The sequence below is a fragment of the Triticum aestivum genome, chromosome 1B (genome assembly GCF_018294505.1).
Source record: "Triticum aestivum cultivar Chinese Spring chromosome 1B, IWGSC CS RefSeq v2.1, whole genome shotgun sequence".
Lineage (NCBI taxonomy): Eukaryota > Viridiplantae > Streptophyta > Magnoliopsida > Poales > Poaceae > Triticum > Triticum aestivum.
Window position 1 is genome coordinate 596,866,360 of NC_057795.1, and position 11,892 is coordinate 596,878,251.

Genomic DNA, 11,892 nt, shown 5'->3' on the forward strand with positions numbered 1-11,892 from the left:
TGGACTATCACATATGAATGTATATAGACATATTTTAGAGTGTGAATTCACTCATTTTGCTTCTTTGTAGTCACTTATTAAAATCTCAAAAAAGACAAATATTTAGGAACGGAGGAAGTATTTAGGAACGGAGGGAGTACATTATAGCCTAGAGACTAGAGGCCATTGTAGAGTGAACCTTTTCTAGCTCCTTAATGGGCCATAATCCGTGAAACACACAACATATGGAAAGCATGGGCCAAATCCCCGCATAAAGCGGCTCTAGTCTCGATTCCACAAACGGAGTATCGTCTCCTTAGTCTCCTACACTTCTACTGTTCATCAGCTCATCGGCATCGGCGGGTCGCTAATGGAGGCGGCCAACCCCAATCCCACCGTGGTGCTGCACGCCTGCCTGGGCGTGGGCCACCTCATCCCCATGGTGGAGCTCGCCAAGCTCTTCCTCGGCCGCGGCGTCCCCGTGGTCATCGCCGTCCCGACCCCGCCGGCATCCACCGCCGATTTCTTCTCCTCCACCGCCTCCGCCGTCGCCGACCTCGAGGCCGCCAACCCTTCCATCGCCTTCCACCACCTCCCGCCCCCGGACTACCCTGACCCCAATCCCCACCCCTTCCTGCAGATGCTCGACCTGCTCCGCCTCACCGTGCCGTCCCTGCTCGCCTTCCTCCGCTCCCTCCCCTCCGTCGCCGCGCTCGTCCTCGACCTCTTCTGCATCGACTCCCTCGACGCCGCCGCGCAGACCGGCGTCCCGGCGTACATCTACTACACCTCCTCCGCCGGCGACCTCGCGGCGTTCCTCCACCTGCCCCACCACTTCGCCACCACGGAGGGGAGCTTCAAGGACATGGGCAAGGCGCCCCTCCGCTTCCCCGGTGTCCCGCCGATCCCGGCGACCGACATGCCGCACACCGTGATGGACCGCGCGGACCCGATCTGCACCATCAGGATCGGGCACTACGGGCGCATCCCGGAGGCCAGGGGCGTGCTGGTCAACACCTACGAGTGGCTGGAGGCGAGGGCCGTGGGGGCGCTCAGGGAGGGCGTGTGCGTCCCCGACCGCCCGACCCCGCCGGTGTACTGCATCGGGCCGCTGATCGTCTCGGACTCGGCGGCGGCGCAAGGCGAGCGGCACGCGTGCTTGTCATGGCTGGACGCGCAGCCGGAGCGGAGCGTGGTGTTCCTCTGCTTCGGCAGCATGGGCGCCGTGTCGGCGGCGGAACTGAAGGAGATAGCGCACGGGCTGGAGAACTCCGGCCACCGCTTCCTGTGGGTCGTGCGTACCCCTCCGGCTGACCCGGCCAAATTCTTCCTGCCGCGTCCGGAGCCAGACATGGACGCGCTCCTCCCGGAGGGGTTCACGGAGAGGACACGAGACAGGGGGATGGTGCTGAAGATGTGGGCGCCGCAGGTGGAGGTGCTGCGGCACGCCGCCACCCGCGCGTTTGTGACGCACTGCGGGTGGAACTCCGTCCTGGAAGCGGCGTCGGCCGGGGTGCCGATGCTGTGCTGGCCGCAGTACGCGGAGCAGAGGCTGAACAAGGTGTTCGTGGTGGACGAGCTGAAGGTCGGAGTGGTGATGGAGGGGTACGACGAGCAGCTTGTGAAGGCCGGGGAGGTGGAGAAGAAGGTGAGGCTGGTGATGGGGTCAGAGGAAGGGGAGAAGCTGAGGGAGAGGCTGGCATTGGCCAAGGAGAAGGCTGCCGAAGCGCTGGCAGACAGCGGGCCGTCGCGGTTGGCGTTCGCCGAGTTCTTGAAGGATTCGAAGCTCTCTACATAATCAAAGCACACAAGATAGGTACAGGATTGGTGTTGGAATGTGTGATTCTAATGGTTTGAATCAATTCCCACCCTGAAGTATGAACTTGTGCTTGTGCTGAAAGTTATAATAGCTGCTTCAGCAATATATATTATTGAAATGATTTCATAGCTCTGCTTCTGAATTCAAACTGAAGCTTTCCTCAGTTATGTTGTACTTATACAGAATTGACAGTACATATGACTGTTTTACTTGGCCCATGCTTCCTTGATGAATTTCTGTGGACTATGGCTATTATTTTAATTTTACTGGTGGCATGAGCCCTCCTACTCATGACGCTGAAATGCGAAATCACAGTAAGCGCCTAAATACGGAAGCACAACCTACTCATGATGTTCTTTTCTTGGAAGAACTCAGGTAAACCAACTACTTAAATGGAGTTGTTTTTCCATGTCAGTTTTTGTCCATTGCATTGCCCCTTTAGTCTTTTCTTGGCCTCCTATTATCCGCGCAAACCATTTTCATTGGTATGTTGGTATAGCTTTAGTTTGTTTTGTGGAGCATATAAGCTATACTGAAACATGTTTCTGTTTGACTTGCCCCTTTTGAAAGCTTTTAGAGACTACTCTGTTGCTGAAATGGATCTCACCGCATGAGTAGGAGGGCTCACGGCACCAGCAAACATTTACATAAGGTTTATGAACACATCTCTGTTGATGAAATGGATTCGCAAACTTTTGAATGAGCCTAATGATTCTTTGTGGCAACAATTTTTTCTGAAGAAATACTTGCCTGATGGTTATTTCATTTTTATGCCTGTTAAGAAAGGATCGCAGCTTTGAAATGGTTTGGGAAAGATCAGACACTGGTTTCAGTGGGGGGAAGTTTTTGTGGTTGGCAATGGGAGACAGGTCAGGTTCTGGCTAGATGTTTGGCTTGGCGATACTACTTTGAAAATCAAATTCCCTGAACTGTTCCTTGTGGCTTCTGATCCTGATATCTCGGCAGCTAAGGCTTATGATTTAGAGACCCACTGCCGGGATATTCATTTCAAACGAGCTTTCGGGAGTTCAGAACTCGAATGTGGGGGGAATTTATGTCTTTGCTTCAGCCCGTATACCTGCAGAATTGGGCTGACAAAAGTGTAGTGGAGTTTAACTAACAATAATATTTATACTTCTAGACTTCTAGTCCATGTGTCCATTGCTGACTTTTCTGGGAGTGTGGACTCCTTGTGTGACGACCCGATGATGATCAGATCGCACGAGAGGGGAAAAGGGGATGAGATTCAGGGAAGGGAAAGTAGCTTTACTTGCAGGAGAGGAAAGTTCAGAATACAGGGGAGAGATGACAGAGTGATCACACAACACACGCATACCCCTCTCGCCCACGCAGGGGCTGGTAATATAGCTACTCTCGACTTGGCCCCACTGCTGATCTGGCCAGCGATGACTTGTCTCCCCCTTTCCTATTGGCTACTCAGGTCCACCGTGGCACTTGCAGGTGCAGGTGTGACATTTCCCCCTCCATCAGAAGGAGCGTCACCTGGCGCTCCGGCCGATCCCTGCCAGATTGCGGCGGCCGGAAAACGAAGCTTTAGCGTCTCGTAGTCTTCCCATGTCACTGCTGCGGGCGAAGCGGAGTTCCAGCGCACTTGAATCTGCACCAATGCTGCGTTGCCTCGCTTCACCATGCGTCTGTCGAGGATCTCCACGGGCCCGTCTCCACCATGGACAGATCCGGTGGCTTGGGCAGCTCGGCGAAGACAGGGGTGTAGTTGGGCGTGTACGGCTTCAGTTGGGAGACATGGAAGACGTTGTGGATGCGACTGTCCGGCGGCAGGATCAATTTGTAGGCGGGAGTCCCGATCTTGGCCTCCACCTTGAATGGCCCGAAGAATTTGTAGGCCAGCTTGGCGCAGGGTCGATTGACGACGGAGGACTGTGTGTACGGCTGAAGCTTCAGGAGCACGTCCTCGCCAACCTGGAAGCTTCGTTCCATGCGGTGGCGGTCGGCCTTCTTCTTGAAACGTCGTTGAGCTTGCAGCAGTTGATCACGGAGGCGGGCGGTGTGCGCGCCCCAGTCCCATTGCTCGTTGTCGAGGACCGGCGCCGGCTTGTCGTCCCAGAGCGCCGTGGCCCCCAAATTGGGCTCGGTGCCATACAATGCCTTGAACGGGGTGCAGTTAAGGGAGGCGTGGAAGGAGGAATTGTACCAGAATTCAGCGGCCGGAAGCCACCGGCGCCAGTGATGGGGGTCGTCGTGGATCGCGCAGCGCAGGTACATCTCCAGGCATTGGTTGACCCGCTCACTTTGGCCGTCCGTCTGCGGGTGGTACGCCGTAGAGTACAGCAGCTTGGTGCCCGCGGCCGCGAACAGCTCGCGCCAGAGCGCGCTGGTGAAGATGCGATCGCGGTCGGAGACGATCGAGTTTGGCACGCCATGGAGCTTGACGATGTTGTCCCAGAATGCTCGCGCCACCTTTGTTGCGTTGAATGGGTGACGAAGAGGGATGAAGTGGGCAAACTTGGTAAGACGATCGACGACCACCATGATGGAGTTGTAACCTTCTGAGGTAGGCAGTCCCTCGACAAAGTCCATCGTGAGCTCCTACCAGGGTGCCGTGGGAACAGGCAATGGAGCCAGATGCCCGGGCGGCCGGCAGTGCTCGTGCTTGGCCTGCTGACACACCAGGCACTGCTTGACAAAGTCGTCGACGTCGCGCTTCTGCCCAGGCCAGAGGAAGAGCTTCTTGACACGCTGGTGCGTGGCGGTGATGCCGGAGTGGCCCCCCACCGCGCTGTCGTGGAACGCGCTGATCATCTTGGTGCGGAGCGCCGTGTTGCCGCCGATCCAGAGCCGGTTGCCGCGGCGAATCAATCCCTTGTGCAGCTCGAACCCCTCCTCGTCTGGACTGTGAATGGCGAGGCGGGAGAGCATCTCCTGCGCTATGGCATCCGTCGCGTAAGAATTGGCGACCTCCTGCACCCAAGCTGGCTGGCAGAGGGAGAGCGCGGCCACGCTCAGTGCAGCGCCCACCCTAGACAGAGCGTCAGCTGCGCCGTTTTCTGCTCCTCTCCTGTACTGGAATGTGAACTGCAGCCCCACCAGTTTGGACATAGCCTTGCGTTGCAGATCCGTCTCCAGTTGCTGATCCCCCAAATTTGACAGGCTTTTGTGATCTGTGAGGATGGTGAAAGGCCCGCGCTGAAGGTAGGCACGCCACTTCTCCACTGCCATCATCACTGCAAGAAACTCTTTTTCGTATGCAGACAGTTTCTGGTTTCGAACACCTAGTGCCTTGCTGAAGTATGCCACTGGATGACCCTCCTGGACAAGCACCGCGCCGATGCCAGTGTCACACGCGTCGGTCTCGACGACGAACGGCTTATCAAAGTCAGGCAGAGCAAGAACCGGTGTGCTTGCCATGGCGCGTTTGAGCAGATCGAATGCCGTCTGCGCCTGTTCTGACCACGCGAAGCCCTTCTTTGTCAGTAAGTTTGTGAGCGGCTTGGCAATAATGCCATAGCGCTCTACGAACTTTCTATAGTAGCCAGTTAGGCCGAGGAACCCGCGGAGCTCAGTGGCCGTCGTGGGCATATGCCACTGCAGCATCGCCTGCGTCTTGTCGGCGTCCGTGGCCACTCCCTCCTTGGAGATGATGTGCCCCAAGTATTCGATGTTGTCCTGCGCGAATGAACACTTCGAGGCCTTGACGAACAGCTCATGCTGACGAAGAAGCTCGAACACTTGCCGCAGATGCTCCACGTGCTCTTCTAAGGTGCCGCTGAAGACCAGGATGTCGTCGAGGAAGATGATGACGAACTTGCCCGCGTGCTTGCCGAAGATCGCGTTCATCAGACACTGGAAGGTTGCCGGTGCGTTCGTCAGGCCGAACGGCATCACTCGGAACTGAAAATGGCCGTGGTGTGTCTTAAACGCTGTCTTGTGCTCATCCTCTTCTCGCATACGGATTTGGTGATAGCCGGCGCGGAGATCGAGTTTGGAGAAATATGCCGCGCCGGCCAGTTCATCGAGGAGCTCGTCGACGATCGGCAAGGGAAACCGATTCTTGATGGTGATGTCGTTGAGTCGCCTGTAATCGATGCAGAAACGCCAGGTCCCGTCCTTCTTCTTGACGAGGAGGACTGGTGCTGCGAAGGGGCTCACGCTGTGGGTGATGACGCCGGACTGCAGCATTTCTTCGACTTGTCGTTCGATCTCGTCCTTTTGCAGCGGTGAGTATCGGTACGGGCGACCGTTCGCCGGTGGTGCGCCGTCCACCAGAGTGACTGCATGATCGTACTGCCGGTGTGGTGGCAGCTTCTTGGGTTCGCCAAACACGTTGGCAAAGTCGTCGAGGACCGCTTGCACTGCTGGGGGAGGGGGCTTGTCCTTGTCTCCGCTCGGTGCGCGCCAGTCCACGACCGCCATGTACCAGATATCGTTCCCGGCGTGCCACTTGGCGAACTGATCCGGCTCGATGTAGTCGATGTTGGTAGTGGTGCCCTTGGGACGAACACCTTGCAATGTCACAGTCTCGCCCTGATGCGCGAAGGAAATGGTCTTGTCCAGCCAGTGACAGTTCATGGGACTGTTTTGTTCGAGCCAGTCCATGCCCAGCATGCCGTCGTACGCCCCGAGCGCAAGCTGGCGCATGTTCGTGTTGAATGTGTGTCCTTGGCACCACCACTGGACAGCCGGAATCATGCTGTCACAAACCAGGCGCTCCCCATTGGTGACGCGCACCTCCACGGGCGGCAAGGGCGTGCTTGTGGCCTTGATCCGTTCCGCGAACGCCTGTGATATGAAGTTGTGTGTACTGCCCGAGTCCACAAGCAGCAACATCACCTGATTTTCCCACCATGGCTCGAAGGCGGATCGTGCGCGGCGAGTCCCCGCCAGAGACCGCGTGGGTGGAGATGAGGCAACACTCCGGTGCGGGTTGCTCCGGTGCAGGTGCGTCCAACAGGTCAAGTGCGTGCACCGCATCGTCAGTGAGTACCTCGCCGTAGTCGCCCACTTGAATGGTGAGCAACTGCGTCTGCTGCTTGCAACGGTGCTCGCGGGATTATCTGTCGCCGCACTTGAAACAGAGCCCGTTGGCGCGATGGAAGTCGAGGAGTTGGCGCTCGCGGGCGAACTCGTCGTTGGCCGGCCGAGCCGCTGCTGCCGCTGCTGGTGGCCGCGGTGGAATCATTGTGGGCAGAGGCGGGGGCCGTCCGGCTGGAATCAGTCGAGGGCGTGGGCGGCGAACATCGATTTCTTCCTCCTGGATGTGGGCCAGTACCGAGGCACGTGTGATGCTGGTCGGAGCCTGAAGACGTACCGCGGCGCGCAGATCGTCCTGCAGTCCGAGGAGGAACTGGGTGACGAAGAAGCACGGGCTCAGCGAGGCGTCGAGGGCGAGTAGTAGGTACATGTGGGCTTCGAAAGCCGCTCGATACTCTGCCACCGTGCCGGTTTGCCGCAGATGCAGAAGCTGATTCATCTCCAGCTCGAACTCGTCCGCCCCAAATTCTTCGCGGATCGCCGCATAGAAGGCGTCCCATCCTAGTGCGCGATGAGCCTGACGGTACGCCTGAAGCCAGTGAGCTGCCTGTCCTTCGATGTACAGCGTCGCCGTGGTCACCCAGTTGTGTGGTGGAACGCGGTACAGCTTGAAGTAGGCAACGCATCGATCGATCCATAGGTACGGAGCGGAGCCGTCGAACCTTGGGAAATCATGTTTGGGCGGCTTGGTGAAATAGTCCTCTTGCCGTGGCATCTCAGTGTCGTGGTGGCCCGTAGCGAAGTCGCCGTGGTGTGGGCCGTCCGCGCGCCCCCCGCCGTGTCGGAGTTGAAGCAGAGGAGGACCGTTGTTGACGAGGCGAGGTTGTGGCGCGTGTGGATCCGCCGGTGCCGCGGAGGAGCCGGTGAGTGGGCCGCCCCGGGGTGTACTTGGTGGTCGGCCGCGCGGCGAGGTCGCGGGTGGTGGTGCGGTGTCGCGCTGTTGACGCACTTCGTCGACGTCGGCCTGCGTCAGGTCCACCTGCCGGCGCAGGTGAGCGAGGTCGACAGAGACCTGCTTGTTGAAGGCGATCTGCGCCTCCGCTTGCTTGTCGCCGGCGAGTTTGCTCTCGTCGAAGCGGGTGAGCAGGGACGAGAGCATGGATTTGAGCTCCTCCGACGATTCCGCCATGGCGATTAGGATATGCTTGGTCTGTGCCGAGGGTTTGGAAGATGGCGCCGTGCCTGCTCCATCGATCTAACCCCTCTTGGGATTTTCTGTCGATTTGCCGAAGCAATTCAACACCCAAGCGGTGGATGTTACAGATCAATTAGAGCGGAAACCAAATCGGCCGGGATCGGAAAAGGCTCTGATAACCAGTTGTGACGACCCGATGATGATCAGATCGCACGAGAGGGGAAAAGGGGATGAGATTCAGGGAAGGGAAAGTAGCTTTACTTGCAGGAGAGGAAAGTTCAGAATACAGGGGAGAGATGACAGAGTGATCACACAACACACGCATACCCCTCTCGCCCACGCAGGGGCTGGTAATATAGCTACTCTCGACTTGGCCCCACTGCTGATCTGGCCAGCGATGACTTGTCTCCCCCTTTCCTATTGGCTACTCAGGTCCACCGTGGCACTTGCAGGTGCAGGTGTGACACCTGAAAAAAATGTGGAAAATCAAGGTGAAAAATGTCTTGAATGGGTGTTTGGTGGATCTTATGGACAACTCGGACAAACTTATTTTGAACGCGTCGGGTGATCTTCTTGCAGCATTGGCAGGTTCTGTGGACAAGGAAGCAGGAGATCTTGTTCTTCAACAATGTCGACGCTGCCTGCGGATACTGCGCTGCGCTGATCTCTTGGCCAGTTGAAGATCCTGGATTTTGTTGTTCTGCCCTTTGCTTTACTGTCTTTTTTTTTTCTACTTTTGCTGGTGTGCGGTTCTAGCCCTGTGTGGCTGTGGGAGTTTGGTCTATTGCATTTTATCCTGATGTTATATTGTAAGCTGGCACATCCAGCAAAACCTGGTTACCATTTGGTTTAATGAGAAGCAGGCCATACTCATAGTCCTGCTACCTGAAAAAAGAGACCGCTGAGACAGTGATAGGCTCTTAGTGTATTTGTTAAGAATTGTGCACCTAGCTAACTGCAGATCTACTAACAAAGGCATTGGTCTAGTGAGGCTGCCATTGGCGAATGAGAAGGCTGTGGAATCGCAAGCAAACAGGGGACCGTCGGAGATGGTGTTCTTTGAGTTTTATTGAAGGAATCAAGAGGCTACCCGGAGTGACCAAGCACAGAAGATGGCAACAATATTGGTCTTGGAATTGTGTGATTTTGAAGGTTTGCATCAACCTACCCTCTCCTAGTCTGAAGTACGAACTAGTACATGTTTGTGATTTTACAGGCTTACAGGAGGTGGTAATACTAGTAGTTATGCTGTGCAGATTAGCTGCTTTGCTCTCAAATGGCGTGCCATAGCTAGTTTTGCTTCCAAATTCCAAAGTTAAGCTGCGAAAACTGCAAGCTTTATGACAATATGTCACGGTAATAATCAATGCATCTGTTCAGAATTGACAGTCACGATGAACAGTCTTGAAAGAAAGAAACAGTCCAGTCACAATGAACTGCTGTAACAAGAACCTCTGATGATTTGGTGCCGACATTATTCAATTTGATTGATATAATATTTTGATTGAGCACTGAGCCCTGCTGCATTGGATACAGTAATGCAAAGTCATAATTTTCTCTCATGCTGCTGAGAAAATCTGCATTATCTGAAGAATTCTGCAAGTTGTTACTTCCATTCCTTCCTTCCAGAGTACTACATCTGTCATCCAGCTTAATCAATTGTTGCATCCCCCATTCTCCATGCTGCTCTTCTCCAAATCCCTCAAGAACTCGGCGAATGCCACTTCAGAAGACCCGCCGTCGCCGACCGCGTCCGACGCCATCTTCCTCGCCGTCGCAAGCGTCTCCCTGAGCTTCCTCCCTTCCTCCGTCTCCATCGCCAGCCTCACCTTGGCCTCTATCTCCTCCGCCTTCACCATTCTCTTCTCGTACCCCTCCAACGGCACGGCGATCTTCATCTCCTCCACCATGAACACCTTGTTCAGCGCCTGCTCGGCGTACATCGGATAGCATATCATCGGCACCCCGGCCGTGACCGCCTCCAGCGTCGAGTTCCAGCCGCAGTGCGTCACGAAGGCGCCGGTGGCGGCGTGCCGCAGCACCTCCGCCTGCGGCGCCCACATCTTGAGCACCATCCCTCTGTCCCGTGTCCTCTCCATGAACCCCTCGGGGAGGAGCGCGTCCAGGTCTGGCTCCGAACGCGGCTGGAAGACGTCGGCCGGGTCCGCAGGTGGGCTCCGTACGACCCACAGGAAGCGATGGCCGGAGCTCTCCAGCCCATGAGCTATCTCCTTCAGCTGCGCCGCGGACACGGCGCCGATGCTGCCGAAGCAGAGGAACACGACGCTCTGCTCCGGCTGCGCGTCCAGCCACGCGAGGCACTCGTGCCGCGTCTCGCCGGACCCGCTCTTCTTGCCGTCGTTGGCCAATGGCCCGACGCAGAACACCCTCGGCGTCGGCCGGCCGGGCACGCAGACGCCGTCGGCGAGCGCCTTCAGGGCCGTGGGCTCCAGCCAGTCGAAGCTGTTGACCAGCACGCCCCTCCCCTCCGCGATGCGCTTGAACTGGTACATCCGGGTTTTGGTCATGTCCAGCTCCTTGTCCTGCACCGACAGCGGCATGTCCACCGCGCGCACCGAGCGCATGCCGGGGCTGTGCACGAGCGTGTCGCCCATGTCCTTGAACGACGGCAGGCCGGGGTAGAGGTACGGCATATTGAGGAAGATGGCGAAGTCGCTGGCGGCGGAGGCGAAGAAGAAGTAGGCGGGGAGGGCGAGCTCGGCGGCGACGTCGAGCGCGTCGACACAGAACATGTCGAGCAGGATGGCGTCGGCGGGGGCCGGCAGCGCGCGCAGGAAGCCCCGGAGCACGGGGTTGGCGAGGCGGAGCGTGTCGTGGGCGCGCTTGATGGGGTGCGCGGCGGGGTCCGGGCTGGCCGGGGCCGGGAGGAGCCGGAAGGCGATGGACGGGTTGGCCTCGGCGAGGCGCGCCACCGCGGCGGCCGAGGTGGGGTCGCCGTCCGGCGGGTCGACGACGGCGACGATGGCGCTGTGGCCGCGGCGGAGCAGGTGCTTGGCAAGCTCCACCATGGGGTTCAGGTGGCCCACGCCCAGCGACGGGTAGAGCACGAACGTCTTCTTCTTCTCGGCCGCCGCCACCGCCGCCGGCGGAGCCATGGCCGAGATCAGGGGGAAGGAGTCGGGGAGAGTGTGTGCGGAGGAGTGAAGGACACCACGCATAGTATTAGCAGAGGGGAATAAAAGTCGGTTTTTGGCAACTGGCGAGTGGAACAAAAGTAGGCCACGAGAGGTCATCACGTCCGTCTACCTCAGCCATCACCGGTGACGATAGCCTGGCACAGCAACCAAGTGGGAAATACGTGACGGATCGTGGTTTGCGCGCTGCCGCCCCTGGACTGGAGCATCTCCAACGTGCGTTTTTTCTCTTCTTGAGTATCTCCAATGTGCGTTTTTTTATCTTGAGTACCATCTCCAACGTGCGTTAGCTTGTCGATTAAAGTCTTTTACTTTATTTGAACCAATAACAAATTACTCCAGCCAATTTTGCGGACGTGATGACCCGCAAAAATTCCGGCGAGTATGCGGGTTCGGACCAATTTTGCGGCCAGAACAGACCCCGCATACTTGCCCGGCCCGCAAAAACTTTTGCCGCAGCCCGCAAACCGCCCCCCCTCCCCTGAGCGCTATAAGTGTGGTTCCGCGACCCTTTTACGGGTCCAAACCCTATCCCCCGCTGCCGCGAGCCACCCGATTCCCCTTTCTCCTCTCCCAATTTCTCGCTGCCGGCGACCCTCCGCCCCGCCTCCAGCCGCCATGTGGGGGCGAATGTGGAGCTCCGGACGCGGCTCCGGCAGCAGTTCCGGCCGGGAGAGGGACCCGGAGCGCGAGCGGCGCGTCCGGTCCGACGGCGGGAGGAAGCGCGGCGCGCAGAAGTGGACCAACCGCGGGCTTTCTCCGCCGGCTAGCTTCGACCGCCGCGAAACGGTGGA

General features: G+C 57.6%; 2 protein-coding genes across 2 annotated transcripts; one reads left to right on the forward strand and one right to left on the reverse strand.

Annotated features, from left to right (window-relative positions):
- Positions 1–245: 245 nt before the first annotated feature.
- Positions 246–2,014, forward strand: LOC123141183 (anthocyanidin 5,3-O-glucosyltransferase). Its single transcript, XM_044560399.1, has one exon. The coding sequence runs from the start codon at positions 350–352 to the stop codon at positions 1,775–1,777; it is 1,428 nt and encodes a 475-aa protein (XP_044416334.1). The 5' UTR covers positions 246–349; the 3' UTR covers positions 1,778–2,014.
- Positions 2,015–9,425: 7,411 nt separating this feature from the next.
- LOC123141194 (anthocyanidin 5,3-O-glucosyltransferase) lies at positions 9,426–11,171 on the reverse strand. The gene has a single exon (XM_044560407.1). It carries the CDS (start codon positions 11,120–11,122, stop codon positions 9,599–9,601), a length of 1,524 nt encoding a protein of 507 aa, XP_044416342.1. The 5' UTR covers positions 11,123–11,171; the 3' UTR covers positions 9,426–9,598.
- Positions 11,172–11,892: the final 721 nt, after the last annotated feature.